Genomic DNA, 21,316 nt, shown 5'->3' with positions numbered 1-21,316 from the left:
ATGCATTGACAGATGGGTGCTGTCTGTGAATGGTGGTGGTGTATGTGCACGTGTATTGACAATGGATGCTGTCTATGGATGGTGGTGTATGTGGGTGCACGTGTATTCACAATGGCTGTTCATGTCCATGTCCATGTACACGCCGACGCCGCGGCTCCATCGAATAGAAATGGGTATTGATACAAAATCCGCACGCGGCCAGCACGCGCCCTGAGTGCAGTCCGCAGGCCCAGTCTTCTCGCGCCCAAGACAGTCCGCAGGCCCAGTCTCTCGCGACCGACAACGACACGACTACCGCGACCGACAACGACACGACTACCGCGACCGACAACGACACGACTACCGCGCCCGACAACGACACGACTACCGCGCCTTTGTGGCGATGAAGTACTCGACGCTCTCGCGGGCCCAGGAGACGCAGTCGGTGCCCGAGTCGAAGCGCTGCTCGTCGAAGAGGGCAGCGATGCTCTGCTCGTTGCGGAGGCCCTTTGCGTCGCCGCAGCCGAAGCTGTCGAGGCTGACGACGCGACAGCCAATCTTGAGGTCGAGGAACTTTTGCAGCAGGGCGTTGTTGAGCTGCTCGCCAAAGACCTTGTTGTTGACGAGCACCACGTCGGCGCGCGCGAGGACCGCGTCGATGCGCGCGCAGTCCAGAAAGTCGCCGTGGAGCAGGTGCATGGCGCCCATGTTGATGTTCCACAGGCGGGCGCGCGCGCGCAGCTCGGCGGCCTGCCGCACGCCCAGGCTGGCTGCGAGGTCCATGATTTCAATGCCCCAGCTCTCGGCGCCCGTCTGCAGGGCGGCCTGCAGGACGACGTTGCCGACGCCCGAGCCGAGGTCGACAAAGACGTGGTTGCTCTTGAGCGCCGTCTGGGCGAAGATGCGGTGGATGAAGACGGGCATCAGCTCGCCGTAGGTCGTCTCTTTGCCCTTGACTCTGCGCAGCTTGTGCGAGAGCGGCGAGACGATGCGCGCGTACGTCTGCTGGGTCATGTGCTTGACCAGGCTGAGCGGGATGGCGTGCATGGCGTCCATTCTGGCGGCGATGGTGCCATCGGCCAGCTTGGCCCTGACCAGCTTGTTGAAGCGGATCAGCTCGAGCTGGTAGTCGGCAAACGTGCCCGTCTTGGCTGCGCGCTTCAGCTTCCGCACGGTGCCGTTGGTGTCGTCGGAGAGCTCGTGCGTCAGATCGGCGGGGAGGTAGTGGGTTATAATCTCTTCGATGGTGTACTGCATGTCCCCCAGGGGATCGTACTCGGTGTTGTCGCGTGCTTTCTTGGCCTCGAAGCTCTCGGGCGACTGCGGGCTGGGGTACTGCAGCTCAAACGTCGGCGTCTTGGCCGAGCCCGACCCGCTCCACGCGGGCTCGTAGTTTTTTGCGTAAACGCCCTGCGTCATGGCCGCGCCGTGTGTGAGGCTGCCGCACCTCTTGTCTGCCGCCTTGTGTGCGTCCCGGCCGTCCGCCTGGCCGTCTGCCTGGCCGTCCGCCTGGCCGTCTGCCTGGCCGCCCGCCTTTTGTGCGTCTTGGCCGCCCGCCTTGTGTGCGTCTTGGCCGCCCGCCTTGTGTGCGGCCTGGCCGCCCTGCCTCGTGTCCGAGTCGCGCCGTATGCGTATGCGGCGGGCCATGTCAGGCTCAAGCTGGCGGTTCACGCTCGCGGGCTCGATGCTGTTGCTCTTCAGACGCTTGCCCGACGTCCCGACGCGCAGCCTGGCCCCCTCGTCGTCGCTCGACTCGTCGCTGCTCGCCCACTGCGGCGGCGTGCTGGGCGTGACCTTTCGCTTTCGCATGTTGGACACGGCGGGCGACTCGCGCGCCGCTGGCCGCGGCCGTTGCGCCGCCGCCGCCGACGACGTGAGCTGGAAGCGGCCGGCGGGCGGCGCGGGCGCACGCGGGCGCGCAGCACCGCCGCCGCTGGACGCTATTGTGCGGGACGGCGGCGGGGCGACCTTCTTCAGGATGGTGACTGTCCGCGTCTTGATCTTGGGCTTGCCGGGCTCGAACATGGCGGGCGGGCGGGCGAGGGTCGTGCTGGGTCGGGGATATGCGCATGCGGATGCGAGGTGAGGTGAGGCGATGCGAGGTGAGGTGAGGCGGTGCGAGGCGAGGCGGTGCGGATGCGTGTGTGTCTATGCGATGCGGATGTGTGTGTGTCTATGCGGGGGGCAGGCGAGACTTGTAGGTGGGAGTCGGAGCGCGAGAGCGAGAAAAAAGGAGCAAACAAGGAACGTAGTCGCAAACGGGGCTCGCGGCGAGGCAAAAGAAAGACAGGCAGCCTCTGGGGCCAATACGCACGTCGCACGCGCACGTCGGAGGTGACCAGGTCCTCGACGGGAAGCCCGCAGGCTGATTTGACGCCACTGCACCGCCCGCAGGGATCAGCGGCCAACGGTCTCTTGGCCCCCGACGTGTGGACGAGACTCTGCGCGTGCTGGGCATTGTTTGAATCTTGTGTAGGAACGCTGGCCCGGCTACGAGGTATACACGCCCATGTTGTATGCGCCCATGTTGTATGCGCCCATGTTGTATGCACCCATATTATATACGCCCATATACGCCCATATACGCCCATATTATATACGCCCATATACGCCCATATACGCCCATATTATATACGCCCATACTATATACGCTCACACTATATATACGCCCATACTATATACGCTCACACTATATACGCCCACGCTATATACGCCCATATCACATACGCCCATACTATATACGCCCATACTATATACGCCCACGCTATATACGCCCACGCTATATACGCCCATATCACATACACCCACACTGTATACCCCCACACTGTATACCCCACACTGTATACACCCACACTGTATACACCCACACTGTATACCCCACACTCTACACACCCACACTGTACACACCCACACTGTACACACCCTATTCCCATCATGAATCATTACATGTCCGGTTGTCATCATCCCATCACGTCGCACAGGCAACCGCCTCCCACCCCACACTCCACCGCACACTGCCCATGACCACCGTCAGCATACTGACCCCCACGACCACACTGCTCGCGCCGTACACATATGCGTGCGTCCTCGGCAACGTATCCAGCTCCAGCATCCACGTGCTGACCGTCGTCAGCGCGCCACAGAAGCCGTCCTCGATGCCCTGCAGCACCTGGCACCCGACGAGGCCGCCGCCCGCAACCCCTCTGATGGCGACGCGCTGGAGATTGTAGCTCATGCCCAGCACCGCGGTGCCGAACATGTTGCACACAAACGTGCCGAGCGGGAACGCCGGGTTGACGCTGTTGAGCGCGAGACTGGCGTAGTAGCGGCCCAGACAGCCCAGGGGCGCGAACACGCACGCGAAGAGCGCTTGGCCGCGCCATGCGTCGTGCGGCGGCCGACACGCGAGGGCGACTGCGCCGATCCAGGACCCGATTCCTGCGACGACGAAGAGCGGGTCCACGAGCCGGCGGGTGCTGCCAAAGGGCAGCGTGGGCGTGATGCCGTCCAGGGCGGCGGCGAGGTGGGCGCCGGCCTTGAGGCTGCAGAGACACAGCGCGACCGTCACGAGCACCACGCCGAGCAGCGCCATGACCGAGTATCCTGCCTGGCGGTGGACGAGCGTCGACGGCGCCGATGTAGCGTGGTAGGTCGGCGCGGGCAGGTCGTTGCTGAGGCCGAGGAACACATCGCGCACAAACGACGAGAAGCTGGTCAAGCTCCCGCAGAAGCCTGTCGTCAAGCCAATGTACAGCGGGATTGTCTTCTTGACTTGGCCGTGCCGTTTCTTGTCAAAGGCGCCGTGCCGTTTCTTGTCAGAGGCGCCGTGCCGTTTCCTGTCAGAGGCGCCGTGCCGTTTCCTGTCAAAGGTGCCGTGCCGTTTCCTGTCAGACTTGTCAAAGGTGCCCTGCCTCTCCAGCGACTCGTGTCCCTCTGCGGGCCAATCGACGGGCTGAACTACCACGGCTGCTTCGCCGCCGTGACTCCCCCACTCGTCGCGAAACAGCCGCACGTCCCCGGCCAGAAACCCCATCACAAACGTGCCCGCGACGTTGGCCCACAGCTCGCTGAAGACGACAGGCGCGCCCGGGTAAAAGGTCAGCGCCTGCAGCCCGAGACGCGCCAGTGAGCCCCAGATGGCGAAGAAGATGAGAAAGCAGATGGTGTACACTTCCGTCGCCAGTCTGGACATGCGCTGGGCCTTGGCCGTTGGCTGGGACCGGTGGTAGCGCTCCGCGCCTGAGAGCTGCGGTGCGTCATCCGCCGCGGTGGGAGGCGCCATGATGGGAAGCGCCGTGATGCCGTTCTGCGATCGAGGCGAGCTGCTGGCGTTGGAGCAGCTGAAGAGCGAGGGGCGTCGCGACGTCTTGGAGGGAGTGCGTGGCACTGCTGCGTTCCTCGATGACGACGGTTGCGGCAGGTTGCTTGCGCTGCTCTGATTGATTTCCGACTTGGCGCGCCAGTACTCTTCTCTGCCGGGCGGCATGTCTGGCGGCGGCGAGGACAAGAAGTCCAGATGGTCCCACGACGCGGCGATGAGGAGGTCTTCGATGTTGCGGCCTCTGGACGGGGCGCTCGTGCGAGACTTGGACCGCGGCATGGAAAGGGCTCTTGTGCGTGACTTGGACCGCGGCATGGAAGGGGCTCTTGTGCGTGATTTGGACCGCGACGTGGCCGAGTCTCTTGTGCGTGACTTGGATCGCGACGTGGCCGAATCTCTCCCCGCGCTCCATCTCTTGCTCTGCGTCTGCTCCCTCTCGTGGCTGGCGAGCGTCTCGGAACGGTCCCGTGGAATCACAGGCGCCGGCGACGGGCTCCCGGGTGGCGAGGGCAGCGTCTCGCTATCGGCACGATCTGGATAGAGCTCGAAGCCGTCGTTGGTGGGCCACTGGCTCTGTCTCTGGGACAGCAGACTCTGGTGCCGCGAGCGCGAGCGCGTGTTGGACGAGCCGCGACTGGTGTCGGAGCGCAGACTCGCGCGCTGCTCGTTGAAGTGGCTCGCGCGCTTGGTGGGCTCATCGTCGTCGGCCATGTCGATGCGCAATACCTTGTGTGATGACGCAGAACCTCACCCTTCGCCAGTCTCACGTCTCACTGTCTCAGTCACTGAACTTGGTGCAGGACAAACGCCCCTGACGGCGGCGCAGTCACTCGACATGTTGCGAACACAAGGTTCGGCGCATCTAGCAAAATTGGCACGCGAGTCGGTCCTAGTTGGGCGCTGCTGGCTCGCCCGAAGCAGACCATGGACGCTGCATTGGTGAAGTGCGCCAGAAACAGCGTCTGCGCGGCGAGCGAGCTAAGCCTGCCGGCGCCCGCCAACTCTCCGACGACGGCCCATCCGACAAGGACCGTCTCCCGCCAACTCTCCGACGACAGGGATGGCCTGTCTGCCCGCGTCACGTGTGCCAGCGTGCCATCGTGCCACCGTGCCAGCGTACCAGCGTGCCAGCGTGCCACCGTCGTGTCTAGCTGGCAAGCTGCGCCACTGCGGTGACCTCCGCCATCCGCGTGCCAGCTGCTGATAACGGTGGGGTAGCTTGGGCCATGGCGACCTGCTGCATGAGGACAGCCAGGTCCATGTAGAATTATATACAGTGCTCAACGCCGTACACAGCTTCGCAGTCACCGTCCACGTCTGTCGTTTCCCCGTCACCGTCATGTCTGCCCTGCCAACGAATGCCCACGTCTCCTCGCACCCGTGCCTGCAGGCCAAGCTCTCGCAGCTGCGCTCCGCGTCGACAGAGAGCCGCCATGTGCAGACGCTGGTGCACGACATCGCGCTGATGGTCGGGTATGAAGCGCTGGGCTCCGTCCTCCAGACTACGCAAGAAGGCACCGTATGTTGCCGTCTCTCCACAACAATGCCACCCACCCTAACACCCTCCCCAGGACAAGTCCCCCCTCGGCTACGAGTATGAAACAACAACCACCTCGCCCCCGCCGTCGCGCATATCCCTCGTCCCCATCCTGCGCTCCGGGCTGTCCATGGTCCCCGCGCTCTCCTCGCTGCTCCCCGCCCCCGTGCCCGTGCACCACCTCGGTCTGTTCCGCGAGAAGACGACCCTGCAGCCCGTCGAGTACTACAACAACCTGCCCTACCACTCGCCCACGGGCGCGCACGCCGGCGGGCCCGCCGATCTGGCCATCGTCGTGGACCCCATCATCGCGACGGGCGCGACGGCCTGTGCGGCCATTGACAGCCTGCGCGAGCACGGCGTGAAGAGGATTGTGGTTGTGAGCGTGCTCGCGGCGGCGGAGGGGTTGCGTGCGGCGTGTGGCGAGTGGGCTGAGGGCGTCGAGGTGTGGGTTGGTGGGTGCGATGAGGGTGTTGACGACAAGGGCATGATCAAGCCCGGCCTGGGCGACATTGGGGATCGCCTGTTCCTGACGCTGGGGAAGTAGGTGGAATGCAAATCAGTTATATACTGTACAAAAAGCTACTCGAAACAAGCAAGATACAACGCACTGCAAACCAGTCACGTGCTGTATGTGTGAACGTGTACCTGCATCGCACTAACATCCCCGAGAGGAGACGAGTCCGTGGCTGCAATCCTACCTCGACGCTGCATCCACTGTTCGTAACAATACTTACTACCTACCCGTGCTGAACCAAAAGATTATGATAGACATACAACATCCGAGTCACCTTTGCCGACTCTTGCCTACCCTTGCCTACCCTTGCCTACCCTTGCCTACCATTGCCTACCCTTGCCTACTCTTGCCTACTCTTGCCTACTCTTGTTCTTGGTGTTTTGAGCCTGTCTTGTGCACGAGTGAATTGCTTACCCTCCAATACTGATGCGCTCGGTACGCTCTTGTCTTACCCTCGTTGACAAACAAGGTCGGAGGAAGAAATGGGAGGTAACCTTGACAAACCCATGACACGTCTCGAGACTAGTACCTCCTGCGCTGGCTCCTGTCGTCGTAGCTGTCGCCTTCGTACGCGCGTTTTCGCGAGTCGTCTCGGCCGCCGTAGCTGTCCCGGCCGCCGCGGTCGCGCTCGTTGTATCGATCTCTGCCGAGTGGTTCGTTGTTGGCACCGCTGGATCCTCGATCGCCTCCCCCGCGTCTGTCGCCGCCATAACGGTCACCGCCGCGGTCGCCTCCACGGTCGCCGCCACGGTCGCCGCCACGATCTCCGCCGAACCCACCTCGTGGTCCTCGAGGACCGGCAGGAGCACCGTCTGGCGGACCGTAGCCACTTGATCCCTGGAACCCAATGCCACCACGGCCGCCGCCACGTCCGCCGCCGAACCCTCCTCGGAAACCGCCACGATCGCCGCCACGATCGCCTCCACCAAAGCCACCACGATCGCCTCCACCAAAGCCCCCGCGACCGCCGCCACGACCGCCAAGACCACCGCCGAAGCCGCCGCGGCCTCCAAAGCCACCAGGTCCGGCGGGCGCGCCAAACCCTCCAGCGCCGCCGAGTCGCGCGGCAGGGCCCTTGGTGTATCCTCTGCCTCCAAGGCCTCCACCAAAGCGGCGCGGACGCCAGCCAGACACGGTGCGGCCGCGCTCGACATCGACGAGCACGCGGCGGTCTTTGATCTTGATGCCGTCCGTCTCCTTGTACGCGGCCTTCATGTCCTTCTCGCGCTCGTACACGATGAAGGCGTAACCGCGTTTGCGCTTCTTGGGCGGCGCATCGGGCGGCGCCGTCGTGTCTTCCACGATGCGGATGCGCTCGATCGGTCCGTACCGGCCGAACTCGCGCTCGAGGTCGTCCGAGGTGGCGCCATATGCGAGGCGGGCGACGAAGAGCGTCTTGAACGCGTCGCCCTGGACCTTGGCGTCTTCGCTGGGCTTGTCTGCATCGTGTTAGCCATGGATGGAGACATCGAGTGCGTGTGTGTGCGTGCAATCGTGGATGCCCTCGGTCAGCAGCCTCTCCTGCTTCTCCTTTTTCTCAATCTTCTTGCGGTCGCGCTTCTGCAGCCAGCTGTCGCTCGGCACGTAGCCGTCGTTGTCCTTGTACTCGCGCATCGCCTCGAGATACTGCGCGACACCGCCGATCTTGGGCGTGCAGCGCTTCTCCGGCGCGTGGTCGATGGGCTCCACCCAGCGCAGCGGCGGCCGCGGGGCGAACAGGTTCAGCAGCATCGGCGGGAGCTGGTACGTCATCTTGGATGCAGTGCTTGACGGGTGCTCCGGCTGCGACGTGAAGTGGTGGGGAGGGTGGTGGAGTTGGCGCTGGAGCGGGAGCGAGAGGTCAAGTTCGAGTTGCGCGCCAGGCAAAAGTCGCGCACGTGATCTGAGAAAGAACGGCAGACATGAGCAACGCCAGCTGCACTCCACCAGCCATCGACCGCCAACATGCCCCTCGCAGCGATCCGGACGGTCGCAAAGGCCCAGGTACGCCATGAGAGCCTCCCACTCAGCTCCATGCTAACCCCCGCAGAACGGCGTCGGCGCCTTCGTCCTCCAATGCAAGCGCCTCGACTTCCACTACTGCAACTGGTGGGGATCCAGTCGCGGCATGAACGCCTTCATCAAATCCTCCCTGCCCGTGTTCGCCTCGCGCAATCCCTCCATCGAGTTCTCCGTGAGCCCGCGCCCGCGCAAGCACCCCGTCATCATCGCACACTACATCAACGGCGCCACACGGAGCATCTGCGTCAAGAACCTGCAGAACGAAGGCGTCCGGGAAAAGGCTGAGATGCTGCGCGACAGCAACGGAGAGAAGAACAGGAAGCTGGGCAAGCCCGTCAGCAGTGTCAATGAGAGCGTGAGGGGTATCTGGAGTCCGTTCCACGGCGCCAAGATACAGATATAAGGACGGAATTGAGTATGGGAGAAGAGCCAAGCTGCATCTTCTGGACGCGAGAGAGTCGTGCATCTTCTGGACGCGAGAGAGACGTGCATCTTCTGGGTACGAGAGACATGTATAAACATCTGGCATGGACGGCGCAATTGGATTGGACTGTACAGCAAATGTACAATTATCACAAACTATCAAAATGCACAACGACTCTGCTGCTGCCAAACGGCGACAAGATCACGCATGGCTTATTTGTTCATTCATTTTTATTGTCGTCAGGTAGCGTTACTCATGATATCCAACTACAATCGCGCGCCGCTGCCATGGATTCACGCAGAGTTGGCGTTGATGATGTCGACAAACGCAGGCTTCAGCGAAGCACCGCCGACAAGGAAACCGTCAATGTCGGCCTGCTTGGCCAGCTCGCTGCAGTTCTTCTCGTTGACGCTGCCGCCGTACAGGATGCGCGTCTTCTCCGCAGCCTCGGAGGAGACCTCCTTCTTTAGCCACTCGCGGATGGCGGCGTGGACCTCCTGAGCCTGCTCCGTGGTTGCAACCTTGCCGGTGCCGATGGCCCTGGTATGCGTCAGGGTTGCTCAGCTGCTTTTCAATGTTTGGGACTCACCAGATGGGCTCGTAGGCAACGACGATCTTGCTCCAGTCCTTGACCTTGTCCGCGACAGCCTTGAGCTGCTTGGTGACAACGTCGACGGTGGTGCCGGCCTCCCTCTGCTCGAGGCTCTCGCCGCAGCACAGGATCACGCTGATACCGCCGTCGAGCGCAGCCTTGGTCTTGCTGGCAATGAAAGCGTCGTCCTCCTGCAGGATGGTGCGGCGCTCCGAGTGGCCGAGGATGGCCCATGTGATGCCGCTGTCCTTGAGCTGCTCGGCGGAGATCTCACCAGTGAAGGCACCGTTGGGCTTGTCGTAGACGTTCTGGGCGGCGACCTCGATGCCCTTGCGGAGGTGCTCGCGGGTCAGGAGGAGGTAGAGGGCGGGAGGAGCAATGACGACCTCTGTTGCCTGTCAGCGTTGCGGCACTTCAAATCTGCACTTGTGAGTACTCACCGGCATTGGAGTCGAGCTTGGCGTCGTTGAGGTTCTGCACAATCTTCTTGATGGACTCGATAGAGCCGTTCCTGTTATTCCATCAGCCATCAATTCCAAGAAGCTTGAGCTGTGCAACCTACATCTTGAAGTTGCCTCCGATGAAGAATTGACGCGCCATTTTGAGGATTGGTATGCGAGTGAGGATTGGAAAGTGTGTAAGGGGTATCAAAGTATGCAGAAGTAGGTTGAAGAAACAATGTGTTGTTGAGCTTCGACTACCTAAATGTTTGAGGAGCTGGCGGGGTCTTGGTGGGGGCACCTGGGCTAATGACGAAGGCCCTTTCGAGCTCGAGCTTCACACCAGCCTCCGAAGCTGCCCGAAAGCGAGGCATTGGCCGGCCGTGAAAACACTGGAGATGCGGAGCTCAAGAGTTCTCTGGAATGTGAGAGAACGTCACCCAAGGTGATGTGATGCATGCTGTCTTCGTCGTGAATGACCTCACTAGAGCTCCTGTGCGGACGAATGCTCCTGGTCAGCACAACAACCAAGGCTCTCGTGTCGCAGAGCCAGTTCTGTTGCAGGCAGCACGTTCCTGAAAAGAAGGGATGTAGTCAAGATCTGTCTGCAGGTATCTCATAGCCTGATGGAGCTTCTGGAAGCTACATGTATTCTGCAGCTACAACTGACAGTTCTGCTGCTCGAGAAGCAGTCTGTTGAATCCTTGATCTCTTCGATCACACACACCTCACATGCCAGCTAAGGCATCGATCGAGCGTTGAATGAGGCTCTGCGAGGACCGAGCAGCATCACGTCACAAGCAAGGATTGAACCGCTTGAAACAGCGAAGTGGATCTCCGCTTCCGAGGCTAGCTCAGCCCTACATCCTCACCTTTGATTCCGAAGGACTGTCATCCCATCACTCTAAGCAACATGTCCTCCAGGACAGACACATCTTCAGCACCGGTCGTTCACGGTCTCTCTGTCACCTCCCTGACACAATGCGCCCACTGGCACTCTCCGCTAGACATCATTGCCATCAAGCACTTCTGCTGCCAAAAGTTCTACGCCTGCATCAGCTGTCACGATGCAGAAGAGACTCATGAGTCTGGAGTCTGGCCGATAGACCAAAGAGATGAAATGTCAGTGCTTTGCGGAGCGTGTAAGCACGTTTTGAGCATTGGCGAGTACATGAACAGCGAAAGCCGGTGTCCGAAGTGTGCGGAGAGGTTCAACCCTGGGTGCAAGAACCATTGGAATTTGTACTTTAAGCTTGGCAGCAATGACTCGATCGCATGTGGCCGGGGCTGATAGACACTTCTTTCTTCTCAAACTGCTTTCATCGGTTGAAAAAGGGCATGCAATCAGCGTAAACGCAGGGTCTGCAATTGAACGTTTGTATTCTTCATCACAGGAAGATGGTTGAACAGAGCCCGGAGATACACGGTACGTCGAAAAAGCTGGAACTCAGACGATCAACACTAGGCTACCGCTGCACGATGACATGTCTGTCGCCTCCTTCGCCCGATTCGATTGTCTTCAAGCCCAAATCTGTCGCAACCTGGCACTGGAAAGCCCTCCTCAGACCGTCCCCCAGCGGCAATACCACCCTAACCTCGCCTTCGTGGACCTCCGCAATCTTTTTGACGTCTCTAATGAGCATCCACTCGGAGCACTCATTCGCAAGCTCAGTATATAAATCGCCAGTGTCCTTACTCCAAACCACTTTCACTAGCCACGCCAACATATGCATGCCGCAGCGTCCCGTCTCCCGTGCCATTGGACACAACTCTGATGACACAGAAGCACCCAGTGCATCCTCATTCGACACCCACGACCCCACAAATTCCTTCTCTCTACCGACCTCCTTGCGGATGGCTTGGACAAAGAACACACTTTTCACGCTCAGCCTGCCTGAGAGCTTGATGCTTACCCGCCCCCCGTAACGCTTTTCGAGCGCTCTGATCAGCACCGCAACGTCTTGTACATGACCCCCAAGGAACCTCTGAGCTGCATGGTCACCATGCACAAACAGATCGAACCATGGCGGGCCACACTCGTGCCATCTGGGGTGGTGCACGCGCTTCTCAGCCGGCGCAGGCGTGACATCGAGCCAGATCTCATTCACATCCCTTGGCAAGAACGGCACCGCGTTTATCCAATCGAGAACTAGCCCAGGGTGGGCATAGCTTGCGGGACTCTGGTTGCTGTACCTGTTTACGATGCGGCCGAGGAAGGAGCTGTAGAACAAGTCTAGGCAGATGCGACTGCAGTTCCAGTCACGGGTGCGAGGCGTGCAGCTCGTGAGGGTGGAGGGGTGGGAGATGTAGTGGATGGGTGTCCAGATGGACGCGACGGCACTCATGTCGTGGCGCAGACGCTGATTGATGTGGAAGAGGTGGACGAACTGAGTCGGCACCGCAGACTCCACGCGGTTCGTCTCTGGCAGTGCTAACAGGAGGATCTGCTGTCGCAGTTCGGTCGGCAAATTTGTTAGGAATGGCATAGTGATGGTAAACCACAGATTGAAGTATGGAAGACTTGACGACCTCCAGGATTACATGATGTCGTTGTGGCTGTCGGAAAGACTTGTGTGTTCTCGATGTGGCTGTGCAGGTGGTGGTCAAGGGCGCAGCGCCTCGGTAGTGCCAAAAGCCTGGGATTAGCCTCTCACACTGCAGCGGTGATGCTGGATGCCTTAGGATCTCCACAGCTGTGTAAGGCATCCGTATAATTTTTCGAATCAAGTGAACAAATTGCGATTAGGGATTGCATTAACAGCAATGCTTCGCACAACAGAGGTGGTCATCCAGCTGGGAGGATGTTCACGGTATTGACACAACGGAGCCAGTACTATGCCAATGAGCACACAGCACTGAGTTCCGAGCCCTGGCTAAATCGCTCGGCTTTCATCTTCCATTTCCATGACCATTGGAAGGAATTGGATGTACATACTCGCAAGATTGTCTGCTACGCCCTTCATCTGTTCCGTATCAGGTCCGGTGCTGACGATCTGAAGCTCTTTGGGCAGGGTCTGGTGTGGTTCAGCTATGAGCGAAGGGTCTCCTAAATTGCGGAGAACGGCATTGGGAACGATGCGATGTTCCGGTTGCCCTTTCTTGTGGCTTTCCTTTTGACTCAGCTCATAGGGAGATTATGTAAGTGTGAGTGAGCGGATGAATCAATGTGAGGCTCTGGGTGCTGTTCGGGTGGTGCAGGAGCGTGGGAAAAGCCCTTGTCGTAGACCGACTTAAGAGCTGCAGATGATGATAAGCGCGCTGGCAGGCAAACAGACATGAGAAAACTCGGAATAGCAATCAATTGTCTTATCTAAGCGAACGTAATATCGACAAGAAGCTTTCCAGCCGCCCTACTCTTACTCAAGAGTTACCATGCCAAGATCCTCAGTATAACCTTCGAAACGTCCAAGAATGCGTTGGTTGCTTTCATGACCTAGTTCGCTGCAGTCCAAAGGGCTGGACCAGGGAATGGGTAGCTCGTGGGGCTGATGTAAAGGTTGAACAGGATGCCAGCGTCGTTTCTCTTGTACAGAGTGTTGCCAGCAACACCGCCTGAAGGGGCGACAGAGCCGCTACCTGTGACCTTGATGTTCAAGCACTAGAAAGGTCAGTAATCATTGCTCAAACGAGGTAGAAAAGAGACGCACCTGAGGATAGAGCTGCGCGCCGTTGTCGGACTGACCGCCGTGCAGGGCAATGATCTCGTGGCGGATGACGTAGTTGCCGGCCTGCAGGTTTTTGGGAATAGTGGTAGTCGAGGTGAAGTTGGTAGCAATGAGGTTGTCGGTGGCCCAGGTTCCACTGCCGCCTGGAGTGATAAGACCGGCCTGAGAAATCTTGCTCCAGCGAAGAGAACCGGGAGTCAGTGTGGTGCAGTCACCTGTCAAACTATCAGCGGCGCTCGCAAAGTTGAACAATTCCGAGACCTACCGTTGCAGGGAGCGATGTAGTTGATGATAGGGCCCTTGTGACTATCTGGCCAGGTGTTCCAGTAGAAGGTCAACGCTGAGCCGGCAGCGACTTCGGCATAGAGCCTGGCGGCGGTTGCGCTCTTGTGGCAGGTGATGTCATCAGTGCCCAAGGAGGCGGGCTCGACGAAACCAAGGTCCTGGTTCAATGAGTCCCAACCCGCAGTCTGGGGTCGAGAGTTTGCGGCGGAGTAGTACCATACGGGGTTGGAGCCTTTGGCCCAGACATTGTTGGTAGAGACGTCGCTCACGAAGCCGTGGGCAGACGCGGTGTCCAGCAGAGTGGCAACAGCGCCGAGGATAAGTGCCGCGGAAAGCATCTTGGAGCGAGAGTCGGATGCTAATAGTACTTGGGTAGTCTAGAAACGAATGCTGGTTGTGATTTTGTATTTGTTGGCCTTCTCAACTTATATACTTCTCTCTTCGACGGTATTGACATCGCCGTGATTCTCAACGGAGTCCCTTCCCGCTTCATCAACTACATACTAGCCATCGAAGGATGGCAGCATGCATCTCCCGGCAGTGCAGTACTAATGCGGCTGGTCAGCTGAGCAAAGCGTTGCTTGTCGTTCTTGGGGGGTGGATTCTTCGATGACCCGAAGCACAAATGGTGTGACGCAGTCACCTCTGCAAGTGACACGAACGAAAACAAATGAAACAGATATTAAGTCAACCCCAGTGGCGAGTTTGCAGGGTGCAGCAAGATCCTTGACCGGCAAAGTGCCGGAGTCGACGTCAAGAGTGTGACCAGGTGTCGGATATATGGTTAATCTAATTTCTTCGGAACGTTGAAACGAAGTACCGTTAGCGAGCAGTCCTTGTTAACATCGAAAAATGACACAATACGCAGCGCCAACATGCCGTGGTCAGCTGCGCAGCTTCCAAGTCCCCTCGAAAGTGTATCGGCACTTGGCAATGAAATCCAGTATTGCAACGACCCGCCGACTGAGTGCGCGGGCTTAGTAGTCAATATCAACACAAAAAATGCCACAGAAGATACTCTTCACATAATTGCCGTATCTATCGCGCAATTACTCTGGAGCCTCGATGTCGTGTGATTGAGAGAAATGCGACGACGGCCCCAGACTCAACCGCCCAGAGGGCCATAGTATATGGAAGCAAAGTCGGCCGAAGGGATACCGTCAACGATTCCGGCGTTGAGCAACGATTTGTGAATTCGTAATGCAGGTCTGACAGCTGAGGGTTCGTGATGATTGTTGTTGATAAAACATCGGCTCATCTCCAGGACCGTGATGATCGTGGCAAGGTGGGAAATTGCTGTACTTCGCCATCCAGGAGGTCTTCACTCATTTAGTACAACGAAAGGCCTTGACAGCATGAGTCCCTCTTATATCCTTTTACAGCGCCACTGAGGAAGGACAGAGGCTAAAAGTGCTCATCTTTATTGCGACGATCAGATGTGTGTAATGTGATAGTACTTGAATAATCTGCTCAATATTTGCTCAGTCATATGTGAGCATGATAAAGTAAGCACAAGGACGCAACGAATGGGAACATCAGATTAAGCTTGATGGTGCAGAGGAGAGTGAAAGGAGAGAGGAGACCACGAGGTGGAGTTGACACCTTTCAGAGAAAATCAAGGCGCGCGACCCCGATTTTGCAAACGCGCTGCGTATTTCAACATTTGCCTTCGAGGAATCTTCTGAGCTATTTTCGGGGACTCCATTGATTTCTCTAGCTGAACAATACGTTGTGGGTTGCGATGTCGCGCTGCGATCTGGCAGCGTAATTTGGGATTTGCAACAGCGATTTAATGCAACAGTAGCATATCAGCAACGGACAGTATCGTTGGTGTAATAGGCATGAATCCAGAAATCGACACTTGTGATTCGGTCGTGCTTCTGTGAGTGATGACGTGACTGGAGAAGGGGTCTTATTCTTAGCGCATTTTCGTAAGCGCAGTCCTTCAGGACGTTCTTCAATTCTCATTCTGAACGCCACTGCGCACCTTTCTCATGTCCTCGCTACTATTATTACCTCTTGAGATCCGCGATCAGATCATCGAGCAAGTCATTCTTCGTAGCAGAGAGCCTCCGAAAAACCCTGCACATGAGACAGAGTCGCGACTGAAACTCACCAGACAGGACGCCCTGCGGCCGCCGACAATATCGCCAAAAACGTACAATGCTTCTGGACTACTCGGGACTAATACACAGCTAAGATACGAGACAAATAATCGTCTGAAACAGCTCAGATTGACCTACACACTCGATGTTATGGTCGTCGACAATGAACTCTGGCCTACCTGGACCTGCTGCCCCGCGCGAATATCTGGGCCAATCGACAGGGTCAACATAACGCTACGCTTCTTCAGTAACGCAAACGACCCATACATGGTGCACGTTGCGCGCATGTGTGGCGCGATATTGCAAGGTCGCAAATGGGCAAGTACATCCATGCACCCGTTGGCCTTGCTGTTCATGCATGTTCGTGCTGTCTGTCTCCAGCCTGGCTCGAACAGCGTCAATTTGATCGAGAGACTTTGCTTTGAAGCTTCTACAGGATGGCATTGGGGTTGGATTGCTGCCATGCCGCAATCAGAGCCCTTGCCCAACCTGGAGATGAAGCTTGTGTTTGGAAAGCATCGCTCCTTGTGGAATTCCTTTCGCAGCATTCGTCAGTATCCTTTCGCTGGCAGCGGAGAAGAAAGGCGACTGGAGCTTCTGACGTCTCTTAAGATCATGGTACTGCTGTACTTGCAAGAAGCATGGGAGGAAGAATGCGGTGCTTATATCAGCTACATCGGACCGTTGGGTACTGCCTTTCGAAGCGTGCAGGAAGTACAGTTTGTTGTCGATGGTAAAGATATCGGACAGCTGACGTCTAGTGTCCTCACGACCTGATTATGATTCTACCTATAGCGTCAAATTCCGGACTACCCGAAGAGGGGAGCGCCAGGTCCTTACAAAATTTGTTCCTGGGCTCACGGATAACTGAAGATTATGGCCTCTGTCTGGGATCCGAGACAGTGTTCTGGCAGCTCGTCATGGGAGGCACCCAATCACGACATGTTTTCCGAAAGCCACTGCATTTGTCGACAAAGAAAGCGAACAATCCCCGAAAGATAGCCTTGGAATAAGTCATGACTTTGCGCCACTCTGGTTATCCTACCGAAGCCACAATATAGTCACAAGGGTAGGTGCCGAAAGTACCGCCGAACTCTCCTGCTATGCCCACTCCTTCCACGCTCACGGCTAGTCTCAAGGCATCCGTGCATAATGGCGCATCTTTTGGAGGCTCGGCTGGAAGGTGGAATCTGCCATACGAGTTTCCAGAGACTTACATGCGCCCCGAGGTGGGGCGTGCGCGGCATCCCGGCAACAAAGACTACTTTAGCATGCCGTACAAGCGACCGAGGCTTATATACGTTAAGCTATGGCGCGGTAATCTTATCAATCGCTGCGATCTTGCCACCATTCTTCTTTGTCAGATCTTCTGTGTGTGCAAGCATGCGACCCAATAACAAGGTCGAGGAGTCGGTCGCTGAAGGCCATACGATCGATGTAAACGAGGCGGGTATGAATGTATACCCATCAACGCGCTGACAGAGCTAACGAGACACAGCAGCTGATCCAGAGAGCAAGAGTGATGGTGCGAGTGAAGTACTTTCAGCTGCAGGCATCGATATGGATGCAGATGACCCCACGGCATACTGTCTGACACTGCGGATGTGGGTGATTGGTGTCTCGTTTACGCTTTTGGGGTGTGGTCTCAATACGCTGTACACGCTGCGTTTCCCCTCGATATCCCTCACACAGTCAGCCGTCCAGTTCCTGGCCTTTCCCATCGGCAAGACATGGGAGAAGATTGTGCCGGACTGGACATTCTCCATTCTTGGCTGGAAGCTCAGGCTAAACCCTGGGCCGTTCAACCAGAAGGTATGACAGTCCACTGGCTTGCTCCATTGCTACAAAGCATAACTGATCCGATCGTGCAGGAAAACATCCTCATTTATGTCATGGCTAATTTAAGCTTTCTGACTCGATTGAGCGCCGATGTCCTTACCGAGCAGCGTATTTTCTTCGGATATCAGACTGGATGGGGGTTTGAGATGCTGATCACGCTCGCTACAATACTCTACGGTTTCTCGATTGCAGGCATCTGCAAATCGATTGTCGTGGACCCATCCTCTATGCTGTGGCCTGGTGTTTTCGCCAACACGGCTCTCAACCATGCCCTTCACTCTTCCAAGGCCGAGTCTGAGTCAGTGTAAGTTACTTGAAGCCAACGCCATGACAGCTTTCTCACATTTACGACAGGCATAAGTTTCGCATGTCGAGATACTCTTTCTTCCTGATAGCTTTCTCGATCTCGTTCTGCTGGTATTGGTTCCCTGACTTCATCTTCCCCGCGCTTGGCTACTTCACCTTTCTGTGTTGGGCTGCTCCAAAGAATGCGGTAGTCAATCAAGTCTTCGGTATGCAGAGTGGACTGGGTCTTATCCCGGTCACATTTGACTGTATGTTCTATCCCCATCAGCTCCCCAAGCTCGGTACGATAAGAGATCGCAGGGTCACAGATTGCATACATCGGGTCACCTTTGGTCGTACCTACTTGGGCCATCGCGAACGTTCTTGCTGCTCTGGTCTTCTGGGTTTACATTGTCTCGCCCGCTCTTTACTACGGCAATGTCTGGAATTCAGCATACCTACCCATTCAGAGCAACTCGGTGTACGACAACACCGGTAAGGCATACAACGTCAGTAGAGTCATCGATAAACAGGATGGCTACACACTTGATGCTGTCAAGTATGAGAGCTATTCGACAGTGAGTTTCCCCGAACTTTGACCGGCGTCCAAGGCCTATCTAAAGGAGCTTTAGATCTACCTACCTGTCACGTATGCGCTTAATCAATTCGGACTTGCCTTCGCGACCATCATGTCGCTCTTCATCTGGCTGGCGTTGGAGAAGAGAGACCAGATCTGGAGCGTCGTGAAGTCGATCAAGAGCACTCGCCATCCAAGTGCAGCAAAGCGCGCAACAGCCCAGCCCGCTTATGCTGAAACCCCTATTTGGTGGTATTGGGTGACGGCTGCTCTGTCTCTATTTCTTGCCATATTCTGTTGCGAGTTCTGGAAGGTGCAGCTTCCTTGGTATGGTGTGCTTCTAGCCTTCGCTATCGCAGCCATATTTTTTGTACCAGTGAGTGACACCTTCTGCTTGTGGTCACCTTGACACTAGCTCTAATTATGCTGTAGCTCGGCATCATCTACGGGACAACAAACCTCAGGATCAATATAGATGTCTTCTGCAGAATCATCGCAGGGTACATCTGGGAAGGCAAAGTCCTTGCAAACATCTGGTTCTTCAACCTCGGCTACATATCCGGTATCAAGGCGCTACAGTTCTCTCAGGATTTTAAGCTGGGTTTGTACTGTGGAGTGCGTTTTTTCTACAGTTTGCCACCAATATGCTAACATGACTCTAGATACCTCCACGCCAGCTCTTCATTGTCCAACTTGTAGCCATCTGCATAGCAACACTCGCTCAAGTCGGCGTTCTGAATTGGGCGTTGACCAACATTAGCGGCGTGTGCACCAGCGCCGCTGTCAACGGCTTCACGTGTCCCTTTTCACGCACGCACTTCAACACCAGCACCATCTGGGGCGCCGTTGGTCCACGCCGATTCTTTTCAGCAAACGCAACCTATCACGACCTCTTGTACTTCTTCATCCTTGGGCTCATGCTTCCTGTCGTAGTATACGCGCTGAAGCGGCGCTACCCAAGGAGCTTCTGGAGGCACGCACACGTCCCACTGCTGCTTGGAGGATTGAACTACCTGCCTCCTGCTTCAGGGACCAACTACGGCAGCTGGGCTATTGTTGGGCTTGTCTTTGGTGTCTACGTCAAGCGGAAGTATGCGCTTTGGTGGAAGCGGTACACTTTCGTGCTTAGTGCGGCGCTGGACAGCTCTATCGCTATAGCGGCCGTCATAATATTCTTTGCAGTATTCTGGACAAAGGTTTCGGAGAACTTTAGCTGGTGGGGAACTACAGTCTATAAGGTGAGTTCCGGTCCGTTTGACGCGATCGCATGCGACTGATTGCTGTGCAGGACACTTGCGACTGGAAATCCTGCCCTTTCAAGGTATTGGTGAAGGGAGAGAAGTTCGGTCCTTAATGTGAATAGGAGTCGTCCGGAAAGCGTTCATAGACATTCGGGGAATCTCGCAATAACACGAGTAGACTTTTCGCTGACACCTACTACTATTGCAGGTCTTCGCAATTGAACATGGCATCTATCTTACAGCATGGGGTTTAGAAAGCAAGCTCCTCTTTGCAGCTACCATGGAGCTAGGTGCACACTCCTTGGAGACACACAAGCATGTCTTATTTGAGCCCACCAAGTACGACAGACTCATCTCCATTACATTGCGTGGCCGACATTTTGCAGTGGTCGCGCGAGCTAGACTTCACAACATTGAATGTAGCTCTCAGTGACATGGCGCCTAGTTTGTTCTTGCCATAGCTACAATGAAAACTTGCGCATGATCAGAGCGCTCTGCGGTGAAAGTAGCCTGGAGGCTGTCGTTCTCGCCACCACCCGTTGAGACAAGGTAGAAAAGGATGAAGGACTCGACAGGGAGCAGTAGCTGAAGACTAATCCTTAGATGTGGCAGCGGATGATCCAACATGGGAGCAAGGTGACGCGGCAAGATAACGACGCGGTTTTGGCAATTACGACTCTGCAATACCTCATTAAGCGCAGAAAGCCTGTCACTCTCGTCACCTAAAGGGAGCTCGTCGACAATAAGCAGGACCTGAACGAAACAAGTGCCGGTCAGGAACTGCACGCAGAGCTTGAGAGACAGAAGAGACAGTATGAGAGGCAACTGGCAGAACTTCGGCAGGAGATGACGACTGCCTTCAAGCAGATGGACTACGACATGAAGCAACAGCTTCAAGCCTAGAAGGCCGACCTCGAGCGCAGACTCCAGGAAGCCAGAGAGCATGATCGCTAGCTCGAGATCGACCGAGAGGAGCTCAGACAGCAGATCGCGCTCGAAGCAGAAAGGGAAACGAATGAATCGCTGGAAAAATTACAACAACAAGAGAGGCAGCTCGCGAGGGAGGAGCTCCGCCTATAGCAACAGCAAGAGCGATAGAGGTTTCAAGTTGGTTGGTTGGTTGGTATTCATTTTACGTCTAGATAATAGGGATGAAGTCCACTATCTCGCCTCCCGAAGGGCATATACGACGTGCTAAGCTATAGGATTACAGTGCTAACACACTACCTTAGAAAGCATTTCTTGCCTGCGTAGGTATTGCTACTGTTTTAAGCTACAGCTCCCCTGCTAGTTAGGGAGACTAAGCAGTGTAGATACATTAGGGTGAATCCCTTTTGTGTGTTTAAAGGCAGTAGAATGCTGTAAGAGTAGAAGAGAGAGGGAGAGTAAGAAGGAGAGTAAGGAAAGAGTACAGTTGTTTGCTGCTGTTGCAGCATAGGGTGAGCTACTAGGGGCAGACCTTAGTGTAGTATTAAGTGAGTTAGGTGAAGGCTTTAAAGGCCTCTGGA

General features: G+C 56.6%; 12 protein-coding genes across 12 annotated transcripts in view; 4 read left to right on the top strand and 8 right to left on the bottom strand.

Annotated features, from left to right (window-relative positions):
- Positions 1-183, bottom strand: part of M421DRAFT_190364 (uncharacterized protein) — a 1,477-nt gene extending 1,294 nt beyond the window's left edge. Inside the window, exon 1 of the mRNA XM_033587985.1 lies at positions 11-183. The gene's annotated coding sequence lies outside the window, so the exon portion shown is untranslated. The remainder of the gene's footprint in view (positions 1-10) is intronic.
- Positions 184-363: 180 nt separating this feature from the next.
- Positions 364-2,004, bottom strand: M421DRAFT_97368 (DOT1-domain-containing protein; the record flags this gene model as incomplete). Its single annotated transcript, XM_033598498.1, has 1 exon — positions 364-2,004. The coding sequence occupies one exon, from the start codon at positions 2,002-2,004 to the stop codon at positions 364-366; it is 1,641 nt and encodes a 546-aa protein (XP_033453382.1).
- Positions 2,005-2,465: 461 nt separating this feature from the next.
- Positions 2,466-5,234, bottom strand: M421DRAFT_415495 (uncharacterized protein). The gene has a single exon (XM_033590721.1). The coding sequence runs from the start codon at positions 5,009-5,011 to the stop codon at positions 2,948-2,950; it is 2,064 nt and encodes a 687-aa protein (XP_033453381.1). The 5' UTR covers positions 5,012-5,234; the 3' UTR covers positions 2,466-2,947.
- Positions 5,235-5,639: 405 nt separating this feature from the next.
- On the top strand, positions 5,640-6,384 carry M421DRAFT_52457 (PRTase-like protein; the record flags this gene model as incomplete). Its single annotated transcript, XM_033595022.1, has 2 exons — positions 5,640-5,819; positions 5,872-6,384. The coding sequence occupies 2 exons, from the start codon at positions 5,640-5,642 to the stop codon at positions 6,382-6,384; spliced, it is 693 nt and encodes a 230-aa protein (XP_033453380.1).
- Positions 6,385-7,443: 1,059 nt separating this feature from the next.
- Positions 7,444-8,106, bottom strand: M421DRAFT_24907 (uncharacterized protein; the record flags this gene model as incomplete). The annotated part of the gene is made up of 2 exons (XM_033588586.1): positions 7,444-7,788; positions 7,822-8,106. Coding segments are annotated over 2 exons (630 nt in total), but the record flags the coding sequence as incomplete, so codon positions are not given.
- Positions 8,107-8,298: 192 nt separating this feature from the next.
- Positions 8,299-8,758, top strand: M421DRAFT_577 (mitochondrial ribosomal protein subunit L51; the record flags this gene model as incomplete). The annotated part of the gene is made up of 2 exons (XM_033595530.1): positions 8,299-8,337; positions 8,384-8,758. The coding sequence occupies 2 exons, from the start codon at positions 8,299-8,301 to the stop codon at positions 8,756-8,758; spliced, it is 414 nt and encodes a 137-aa protein (XP_033453378.1).
- Positions 8,759-9,025: 267 nt separating this feature from the next.
- M421DRAFT_415492 (Triosephosphate isomerase) lies at positions 9,026-10,289 on the bottom strand. Its single transcript, XM_033590720.1, has 4 exons — positions 9,934-10,289; positions 9,812-9,882; positions 9,369-9,759; positions 9,026-9,319 (listed from the first exon to the last, which is right to left on the bottom strand). The coding sequence occupies exons 1-4, from the start codon at positions 9,969-9,971 to the stop codon at positions 9,073-9,075; spliced, it is 747 nt and encodes a 248-aa protein (XP_033453377.1). The 5' UTR covers positions 9,972-10,289; the 3' UTR covers positions 9,026-9,072.
- An 18-nt stretch (positions 10,290-10,307) lies between these two features.
- On the top strand, positions 10,308-11,190 carry M421DRAFT_190237 (putative CHY zinc finger family protein). Its single transcript, XM_033587984.1, has one exon. The coding sequence runs from the start codon at positions 10,725-10,727 to the stop codon at positions 11,100-11,102; it is 378 nt and encodes a 125-aa protein (XP_033453376.1). The 5' UTR covers positions 10,308-10,724; the 3' UTR covers positions 11,103-11,190.
- M421DRAFT_415491 (uncharacterized protein) lies at positions 11,094-12,382 on the bottom strand. Its single transcript, XM_033590719.1, has one exon. The coding sequence runs from the start codon at positions 12,295-12,297 to the stop codon at positions 11,278-11,280; it is 1,020 nt and encodes a 339-aa protein (XP_033453375.1). The 5' UTR covers positions 12,298-12,382; the 3' UTR covers positions 11,094-11,277.
- A 714-nt stretch (positions 12,383-13,096) lies between these two features.
- On the bottom strand, positions 13,097-14,397 carry M421DRAFT_190210 (lytic polysaccharide monooxygenase). The gene is made up of 3 exons (XM_033587983.1): positions 13,742-14,397; positions 13,459-13,691; positions 13,097-13,409 (listed from the first exon to the last, which is right to left on the bottom strand). Exons 1-3 carry the CDS (start codon positions 14,097-14,099, stop codon positions 13,245-13,247), a joined length of 756 nt encoding a protein of 251 aa, XP_033453374.1. The 5' UTR covers positions 14,100-14,397; the 3' UTR covers positions 13,097-13,244.
- A 3,029-nt stretch (positions 14,398-17,426) lies between these two features.
- M421DRAFT_97361 (OPT superfamily oligopeptide transporter) lies at positions 17,427-19,921 on the top strand (the record flags this gene model as incomplete). Its single annotated transcript, XM_033598497.1, has 8 exons — positions 17,427-17,678; positions 17,738-18,009; positions 18,060-18,259; positions 18,312-18,568; positions 18,623-18,943; positions 19,000-19,182; positions 19,230-19,805; positions 19,856-19,921. 8 exons carry the CDS (start codon positions 17,427-17,429, stop codon positions 19,919-19,921), a joined length of 2,127 nt encoding a protein of 708 aa, XP_033453373.1.
- A 157-nt stretch (positions 19,922-20,078) lies between these two features.
- M421DRAFT_190143 (uncharacterized protein) lies at positions 20,079-21,020 on the bottom strand. The gene has a single exon (XM_033587982.1). The coding sequence runs from the start codon at positions 20,751-20,753 to the stop codon at positions 20,250-20,252; it is 504 nt and encodes a 167-aa protein (XP_033453372.1). The 5' UTR covers positions 20,754-21,020; the 3' UTR covers positions 20,079-20,249.
- Between the last annotated feature and the right edge of the window lie 296 nt (positions 21,021-21,316).

This window comes from Didymella exigua (assembly GCF_010094145.1).
Source record: "Didymella exigua CBS 183.55 unplaced genomic scaffold M421scaffold_2, whole genome shotgun sequence".
Lineage (NCBI taxonomy): Eukaryota > Fungi > Ascomycota > Dothideomycetes > Pleosporales > Didymellaceae > Didymella > Didymella exigua.
Note: the sequence above shows the minus strand (reverse complement) of the source record. Positions and strands in the feature narration are given on the sequence as shown.